Source organism: Corapipo altera, unplaced genomic scaffold (genome assembly GCF_003945725.1).
Source record: "Corapipo altera isolate COAL_440 unplaced genomic scaffold, ASM394572v1 61411, whole genome shotgun sequence".
Lineage (NCBI taxonomy): Eukaryota > Metazoa > Chordata > Aves > Passeriformes > Pipridae > Corapipo > Corapipo altera.
In genome coordinates, this window is record NW_020884875.1 from 2,480,866 (window position 1) to 2,490,685 (window position 9,820).

Sequence of the window (9,820 nt, forward strand, 5' to 3'; positions counted from 1 at the left end):
AATTATTTATTTACTAAAAAAAAAAAAAAAAAAAAGAATATAGAGCATTTGGGAAGCATTTTATTGGACTGGGTGAGCTTCTGAATAAAAGCACGTTTTTACAATTAAAACTGCCTATCCCTACTCTAGTCAGTTCAGCAGTTCACTGAGTTGTTCTGTAAAATCAGTTGATTCAAACACAACTTCATACATTTAAAAGCAGCGAGGTCAGGTCAGCCATGATGTATTTATGCGGCTGTGCTCTACTATTTCACCTGTTCTCTTTGTCTATACCAAATATACCACTGGCACTGTTACTGACATTACAGTGGCAGCTCACAGACTTCACGGGTGTTACAATGGCAACTTCAGCCCTCCTGTCGCCCCTCAGAGCTCCCTCAGACACAGCTGGGACAGCTCCTAGGAGGACACGGAACACAGGTCTTCATCTGCTACAAAGCTTCACTTCCCAGAAGCTGCAAGCAGAGGTTCAATATCCTGAATGACTTTAGAAGTTTTCTCCAAAGCTTTCAAGACACACCCGACACTGAGTTCTTTCGATTCACTCCCGCTTTCATTTTTTCTGACAGCGATACCAGATGGATTGGATTTTGCAGCATTCTTCCTTTCTGGAACATTGCTACTGTCTAATAAAACCAGTGTTACTTTGTTAAGGAAAAAGATAAAACTCTTCCTCCTAATGAGAAAAATAATTCTGCATGTCTGTATTTATCATTCTGCATTGCAAAGTCTCACATTTTGTAGCATGGTAATTACATATAGCCAAAAGATGAAGATGGTATATTACTTAAAATGTCTATAACATTTATATAAAAATGTCTTTTAGACTTCAATTTTTCCAAGAGTTACTTTAAAAAGAAAACTAATGTTACACTGGAGTTAAACAGTGTACACTTTTCGCACTAATTGAATTGTACACTGGTTTAAAGACTATTATAGAGTGGCTTTAAGCAGATTCAGGACAGTGCACATTTTGAGCTGGCTGAAGACAATAAAACAATAATAAGGTAGCTGATAAACAGAAAGATACTGTACTGCAGCAACAAGCCCCAAGGCAACTGCCTTCTCTGTCTTTCAAGAACAGATCAGCAGATGACTCTTAGCAAAACTGATGCAATGACCATTAAAGGGCTTTGTTTTTCGGTGACTTTTTTATTTCGGTGCTGTGATGTAGAAGTTGGACAAGATAAGTGATAAAACAAAAATGATAAATAAGAAAAAGAGGTAATTTTAAGAAGTGAGTAAGGGAATAAAAGAAAGCAGGAACGGGATAGAGAGCCTTTGATGATCTAAAGTAAATATTTGAACATACAGATGAACAGCAGAATACAAAAGTGAAAAATCTACAGCTTTCAAAAGGACACAATTAAATCTCTGTATTTTTTTTAGCTCAGCATCAGCAGACCTGTCCAAAAAAATAAAGGTTATTAAACTATTTAGTATAATAAAAGGTTCTCAAAGACATTTTATAACTCAGATTTTATTTAACAGTTTCCAGCAATACTGAAAGTTAGATCAGCAAAATCCAAGTGAAAAAAAAATGCTTCATTTCTTTCATACCACTATTCAATGGCTGACATTTATTAATCATTTGTGTTCCCAAAAATCAAGGCTCTGCTCTAAGAATAGTCTCTTTGCTTTATGTATCTATAAATATAGATACAATTTTCATTTCATCAGCTATAAAATGTATCAGCTGAATCTGCTATAATTTAAGTAACAAGTACAAGTGTAATTGACGTCAATTAACACATTTTTAATACCCAAAAGTGTTTGCATGTGATGTCAGTAGACTTCTGGTCAGTAGCATGTTAAGAAGGGCAGATACATCAGCAAGAGATAAAACTGCTAAGTTCAAAATCCTGTTTTGAATTGCTTGATGTTCTGTTAAAAGACACCTTTCTTTGTCTAGTTTCTCTTTTTTTGCCTTGCAAGATACTACCTCTGTAACTTTAATCCTCCTTTAGCCAAGTCACCATAATTCTGATATTTAAGTAAGACAGGCTCAATGAAACAACCTCTACCTGGAACTCACCTAACATTTTAAAAACGGAATGAAAAATATAAAACCATACAAAATAAATGGTCTTTTTGACTACTAGGAAATGCAATCTGTAAAATTCGCAGTTTATAATATTTTTGAGTTTTGTTTTCAACGTTATTTATAGTCAGTTTTTTAGGACAACAATGAATACCAGTTTTCTTCAGTTACAGAGTGCGCAGTATATTCAGCAATCTCTTTCCTTTCGCTCAAACTTCTGCACCATTCTATTGCTGTTCTGATGTACCTATGTTAATATGAAAATTCAAAAAAGCAGTTATTTATATGAAAAACAAACTATTAATTTAAGCAAAAACCTGAAAGTGTTAAGCAATCCATCTGGATCTGAAAGAAAATGCTATGGTTCGAAATCTAGCTTTTTCTCTAGTTCACCTTGTCATTTTTTGATTCACTCTTTTTGTCCAGAATCTCCTTCATATTTAGATTTATACTGTTACAGAAAACTGTAACAAAGCTGTTATAATTTGTGATGAACAGTGTACAAGTGGTTATTTTTGTTTGTGAATATCTGCTTGCTAAAATGCAGCACAGTAAGCTTCTGATGATACCCATAATGAGGCTGTAATTCGAGCAAGGAGATTACAGAAAGTAATCTGCAGGCAGAGGTCATTATCTGTAATAAAGCAAAAATTGGATAAAGTGCTGTCCAGTGTTATGTACCAACTCTACACAGGACAAATGCTTTTGGGTTTTTTTCTTATCCACTGAGGAAAATGCCAAGTTGCAGCCCTAGTTATTTTTCTAAAAAGACATTGCAACAATTGTGTTGTAACAATTATGATGTAATGACAGCATGCAGTGGCCCTGGGTCATACAGGTCCTGAATCTTTGCCAGATGTAAGACGGAGCTCTTATCATTATGTGTTTGGTTCAGCCCTCCCAGTATATTGTCAGTAAATACTGCTTCTTCATCTAAATAGATTTGTACAGGATTATTTTATATTTAAATTACTTAAACTGTTTATACCTTTTATAGACTCCAGGATGACTTATTTGTATTAACTGCTGTACCCCATCAGGAGTAGTTAACTTACACCAGCCTATATCTTCATTTACCTTAAAAGAAAAAACATTACAAGTATTAATCTTCTGCTGCAGTCTGAAGAAGAAAAAGCAAGTATAATTTGCCAACTTAAGAATTAAGTATCTATGAACGATCCAGTTCAAACACTTATAAGTTTGTGCTTTGCTAAGGATAGAATCTGGTACACAGTCTTAAGCTGTGCCAGGGGAGGTTTAGGTCAGACATTAGGAAGAAGTTCTATACAGAGTGTGATTAGGTATTGGAACGGGCTACCCAGGGAGATGGTGCAGTCACTGTCCCTGGAGGTGTTTAAGAAAAGAATGGATGTGGCACTCAGTGCCATGGTCCAGTTGACAAGGTGGTGCTTGGTCACAGGTTGGACTCGATCTTGGAGGTCTTTTCCAACCTAACTGATTCTGTGATTCTGTGGTATAGTCTGCTATGACAAATGCAGGGGAAAAAGGCCTTGGCATAGCTCCAACACCTGCTTTGTGCTATTCAAGAATAAATTATTTCTAAAAGTGCATAGAAACGTCTCCAAACCTGTAGAATTTTCAATTCTTTTTTATTTTTGTATTTTATAGGCATCAGAACTTTTGCTTCATTTTCTCATTGATTTCCTAGTAACACTTTTTCAATTAAAAGTTTTAAGAATAGTCCTTCCTCTAACTTATGAGTTACCTGGATCTCACTAGAGGAGGAGCTGAAATCCCAAACCACAATCAGGGTCAACCCATCCCAAAAAGCAGCATGGACTTTATGATCCAAGTACACAACGAGTCTTCCCATGTTGGGAATAATCTTTTCATACAGCAAAACTAGCAACATTTCTCATCCATCTGTCTCAGGTACCTGGAACCAAACAGATACATCAAAAACTTGAGGAAAGATTACTTACATCATTATAGCTGTTTGTATATGGCCCAGATTTTCAATTCACTTGTTTTTCCCGAATTACAACCAGCTCTCTTCATCATGCAATTTCTTTCTGTTTCATAAATATAACTTTACAGTGCATGCTTTTGGCTCCCAAATATCTACCTTCTGATCTCTGAGAATACACTGAACATTCATTCCTCTAGATTTAGTCCTATTCCCTATAGTCTGTATAATCTTCCCTATAACACTGAAAGATTAGTAAATTTTCAGCTACATACCACTTTCCAGCACCAGAGATGATAGTTATGACTTAATAACAGTTTTGTCTTGCAGCAATAATGAAGTATTCTGAGGAGAAAAAAAACCAAACAAAATATTAAGCATTTCATTCTTATTATGTCTTCTAAGCAGTTCGGAGCTTTGTTTTTTATGTTTACATATGTCCTCAGTGCTAATATAAATTCCTTTAATTTGTATACTTAATGAAATAATAAGTGTTACGTGTAATTTTAACTCCTGTCCTTTCTAAGTCAGAAGAATTAATGTAAAAAAGGTAAAGTTACTTGGTTGCCTGAGTAATAATGGAGGATATAGAGTATGGATTTCCTGGTACATCAGGAGGAAGACTGTTCACTGAATACATTTTTTCTTCCATCTGCAGTAGAGCAGAAAGATGAATTAGTTACAGGTACCATAGCATGAAAACAGCATTAAAAGCTTGCAAATTATGAAATTTCTAATCTCCCAGAAAGAAACTATAATCACATTTAAATCTGCTCCAGAACAACTATCTCCTCAAAAAGTAAAAAAAAAATAAATATTCAGTTTCTCTGCACTCAGTAAGGGCCAAGAAGTTCTCTTATCAGAGTAGACTGTAGTTCATTACTGAGTAATGACACCTGACTATGAGTTAAAGGCTGAGTTTGAAGAGTATGAAGCTGATCCTTAATTCTGCTTTAAAAATACAAGGCACCGCATAAGCACTTGAGAGGATTTCTGCTCTGGGGAAACTTAGCAACAGGAAGACACAGAGAGGCAAACTCCTTTCTCCAGCACTGAACAGTTGGTCTTGTAGCAAAACCAGAACACATCTTCTAGGTTCTGTCTCCATACAGTAGAAAAGAAAACACTTCCAAGTCCATAAAGATTAATAATCAATATGTTAGTTTAAAAACTAAACTTCTAAATTAGCGACAAATGGTAGTAGTAGTATCTTACTCTTGGGTTTGATAAAATAAATGTGACAGTGAATAAAATTTTCCTTATTGTGTCTGTAATTTCCAAAAATACTCCTTCTGAAGCAGGAGTAATCTCATTTTTTTTGTATGATCAATGGCTTGATACAGGCATAATTCACTACAGAGTGCATAGCCAAATGTATTAAAACTAAGAAAGCTGCTAACTTGAAGGGATTTGGAATATACTTTAAAATAGCTTTATACCTTTTTCGTTCCTTTTTGGACTGCATAATGTATGAAATATTTTCCAAAAAATGCTCCCTCTGACTTGAAAAATGAGTCATCACCAGGATAAATTTCTGTGATGTTTGTCCTAGCATGGATAAATCTAAGAAAAATAACATAATTTTTAACAGGTATTTAAAATGCTGTTTCATTAGACAAGCAAAACAGGTTAGTACACTTGAAGAAAGCAATAAGCAGAAACAGCAAAATGTACCAACAATTTCTTTTAACACAGAAGATTAGCATTACCAGGGCTGTTTCTTTGCATGTGTGCATGAGGGGGAGGATTTAAATAAGCTAATTAAAGTTTTTTTGTGTGTTGAGGTAAGCATCTCACAAGAGCTGCTCATATCACTGACCACAAAATACAGTGATTCTGAAGTGAATTCTACAATTTTCTTAGTAGAACAGCCCTACCTAGTGTACACAGAAAACTGTCAGACTGAATGATTCCTGAACAATCTGAAGCTCAAAAACACAATACAGCTGTGTGTTTCTCATTAATGTCAATGGTCTTTTATCTGTGATCATATGGTATCTTTGAGCCTAAAACCCACTTAATGACACAACTCCGTTGTTAGATGCCTGGACTTAGGAGGTGGGACTTTTTTGAGTTAAGTGTGGCTACCCACCATACTTTCAAAGAAAAGAGGTTTCTGAGAAAAAAAGCTCTGAAGTGCTGCAAACATTTTGTTCAGATGAGATGAAAATTTAGGAATTACACTAAGAAAAATGAAGAACACTGGGCAAAAGGATTAAAGGTTTCAACAGCAATGATGCTTTTATGAAAGACCTTTAGATGCTGATAGCAATTATAACCATTTCAATATGAAAGGGCATTTCAAAGAAAAAAGTCTTTCTTTTTTTAACCATATGGACAAGGTGACTAGCCAGGAAAATCCACAGTTGAACTGCCTGCAAAATGTGAATTATGGAGGTCACCAAGACAAACATTTCTAAAGCATTAAATCATCAGTGTCAAAAGGAACGCTAAGAAATTTGCAAAGAAACCAAATACCATGATTGTCAGTGAAATCTGAGGGAAGTCCAGCTGTCCAATAAACCTTTAAGAAATTAGATCATTTCTTTAGAAGCCTTAAACATGGTTTCAGATTCAGACCTGGAAATACACTGTACTAGAAAATCTGAAGTCCAATGAACAAACAGGAGAAATGAAGAAACTCTTACATGAAGATTGTCTTCAATTTCTCAAAGAGTGATAAATGGACAAAGTAAGACATTTCATCTTAAAGCTTAATTCCCATACAAATAAAGTCTTCCAATGATGACACACGTGACTTCCTACATACCTATAAAAAACACCCTGGCACCATACAACTGAATTAGCTGAGGGTATGAATAGTATTCAGTGTCTTCATTCTGCAAGAAGTCACAGAAAGTCCACCTGTGTAAAATGCAATAAAAGTCTCACTGAGTCCAAAGATTGGTTGGTTGTTTTTTTTCTTTTGTGTGTGTGCTGGTAATCATTTCTGTAACTAGAACTGATGCATGCACACCTATTCAAAAGGAAGGGGCTGCATATTTTCAGAGTCCTCCAATTCCTTAGTTATTCACATTAGTTACTAAATTAAACTTCTCAACCCTGAAAATGTTTTTATTTTTAGTGATGCTGACAAAAGAACACGTGCCATTGACCCACCTCAGAAATATTATCTTCTCAAAAATAATTAAAAAAAAAACAAACCCAACCCAACCCAACACCTGTGTACTTTTTTCACTATTCTCTTTTCCATTTATATGTTTATACAGCATGTTAGAAAACAGAATTTATTTTTTTCTCTGGACTAATTACTATAGTTTCATTACAGATACAGAATGTTGGTTTCTTGGTTTCACAAATGTCATGTTTGAAGAAGATTCTAAAAAACCCCCAACTGATAGTGATCTTAATTTTTTTTTTTTTTATAGCTAGGATTCAGTTATTTCCCTAGAGGCTGAAGTTCCAAATTGCAGAATTGTGAAACACGTTAACATTTACAGTTTAAAGAGCTTAAATTACCTGTGTAAATGTGGGGCTCTGCAGCTGAGGGGCAAAGCTGTAGGTAAACAAGAAACTATTTCATGTCTTTCAGGGTTTGTTACAACGTCAGCCTTGATAGGTGCATGGTTATTTTTCCCACATGGCTTCATTACATTTTTAACAGTATGTAAGTTACAGCACATCAGTGCCAAAGACAAAGGATATTTCCATTCTTCGGGACAGGAGGAAACAGACCAACACTGTGTAACCCATGTGTATTCAGAAGAACAACTGATGTAGAACAATGGGTCTCCATCTCTGTCTCCTTGGTCCTTCGGTTTGGTTGGTTCTCTCTATTTACCTTCAGCACAACCATGTTCATTTTTCTTATTCACTATTCTTGTTTGTTTCAACGCCATTTCTGTAACAGAGTTACTACTTGGTTTTCCATTTTGATAGTCACTGTACCTTTTAGAGGAGCGTAAGGATGCTGCAGATGACTGGCTGACTTTGCATAAGAACTCCACTGTAAATTCTTGCTGCAATTCTGACAGGTAAAGGTGAGCATACCTCACCTGCTGCTACCTGCAGCACCCCACTCGCCCACGGGAGCCTCACGCAGAACTGTGTGCTGCTTCTCCTGCCTCCCTACGCACCAAGCCAGGGGGTGGGCAACCGGGCATTCATTCCTCGCCTCCCCACATCGGCACTTCTGGAAGACGAGGAGGCAGGCTGCCCATCTACAACATACCCCAGAGACAGACTACTTATAATTCTCTAGTAACTGCTGCTTTACATTTACGTATTCGCAGGGCAGGGAAATTCAACCTGTGTAATTAGAACTGGGTAGCAGAAGTTGTAGCTGAATAGGCAAGGTCTAAGTTCGTAAAGGACAATTTTAAAATTATGCCTAGCTGCCTTTTTGGAAGATTATACACCAACACCCTCCATCCCCTAATATTTAAAATTAATCAAAGCTGGTTTAAGTGGATTGACAGTTTACAGCCAAGTGACAATTCATTATCAATCCCCATTCAAACCACTTAATAAACACAGCTGAAGATCCACACTAGAGCACATGGTCTTGCTGCAACAGTCGTCCCTTACCTACCTATGGAGGTACAAGTTTCTCAGATCAGTGCAATCATGGATGATGTGTGTTCAGTACAACTTTCATTCTCAACAGCTGTTTTCCCAGGAGAGAGTAGATCAGCATCCAGTCAAGTGGCTGCAGGCACAGCCATGCATCAAAATACCCTCGTTCTATTTGCAATACCCTTTTTAATAAGTATTATTCTGTACAGTACTTGCCTGAAGCAAGTTTCAAAGTATATACTGGGATTATGAATGAGTCACGAATATTAGTTTTTATTATGGGTGATACACTGTATTTTGCTGACAATTTCACTACTATGGCTGAAACCTTCACCAAAGAAACTGTGGAAGTAGGTCCCACAGACTGAAGTAGAAGTGGCAAATCAGCAGTTCAGGGTACAAACAGTGTACTATCTGGCTTTTTGTTGGAATGTAATTTTGTGTTCCTGTACTAATTACCAGGATGCACAGGCATAAACTGGATGATTAGGACCACAATTCAATCAGAGAGAAGTTGCAAACTTGAGCTATCAGTAATAGGATGAGTTCTGTGCAGTAGGAAGGAAAGGCAAAATGTGATAAGAAAGTATTGTCTCAGAGAGAAATAAAGATTACTATTCCAAACCAGACCGAATGTCACAAATATTCAGTGCTGTAATGGATTACTGTACTGAAAAAAAAAATCCCAGCTCTGCACAATTTGTGATACCTGTGATACCTGACATAGTTTTGCTTCTTTCTGTAGTGCTGCAACTAACCTAAAACCCAATGGTCAAAACTGAGTGACCATTTGTTTACCTAAAAAAAAAAAAGAAAAAAAAGGGCCAATAAGTACTAAGACCTTCTTTGTAGGAAACTACTGAGAGTAAGTGGACTTCATTTCTGAATATGAAAATCACTCAACAGCAAAGCACATGCAAAACAGCAACTCTGGCAGCTCAGTTTGAAATTAAACAAAGTGTGCTTTTTAAATACTAAACATTTCTGTTAAATCACAATTAGATTTTTCAGAGTGGGAAATACTGTGCACACTTTTACTGATCTGTGAAGCTTGGTTCTCCTGTTCAAATCTGAATGTGAAGCCTGTTTCTTTTCAGAACCATTGCTAAAGAAGCTTGCTTCACATATCCCCCAAAGTTTGCTCTCCATGCTTCTCTGCCTTCGCTGATTTACCATTACACCATAACACAAATCCATCTTTTTAAATGGTTATATCTTTGCAAGGCATTGTTCAGAAACCTGTAGATGAGAAACATATATGCAGCACTTGAAATGTGTAAATGCTAAAATCAGGTGAAATAATCTTTAAGACTCAT

At 36.2% G+C, this 9,820-nt stretch overlaps 1 protein-coding gene across 1 annotated transcript; it reads right to left on the reverse strand.

Moving 5' to 3' along the window:
- Nucleotides 1-24: 24 nt before the first annotated feature.
- On the reverse strand, nucleotides 25-9,680 carry CUNH5orf34 (chromosome unknown C5orf34 homolog). The gene is given in 12 exon segments (XM_027634479.1): nucleotides 25-644; nucleotides 1,365-1,405; nucleotides 2,196-2,288; nucleotides 3,030-3,118; nucleotides 3,768-3,938; nucleotides 4,244-4,313; nucleotides 4,529-4,620; nucleotides 5,408-5,531; nucleotides 6,739-6,766; nucleotides 6,769-6,833; nucleotides 7,449-7,990; nucleotides 9,543-9,680. Coding segments are annotated over 12 exon segments (1,656 nt in total). The 3' UTR covers nucleotides 25-441.
- Between the last annotated feature and the right edge of the window lie 140 nt (nucleotides 9,681-9,820).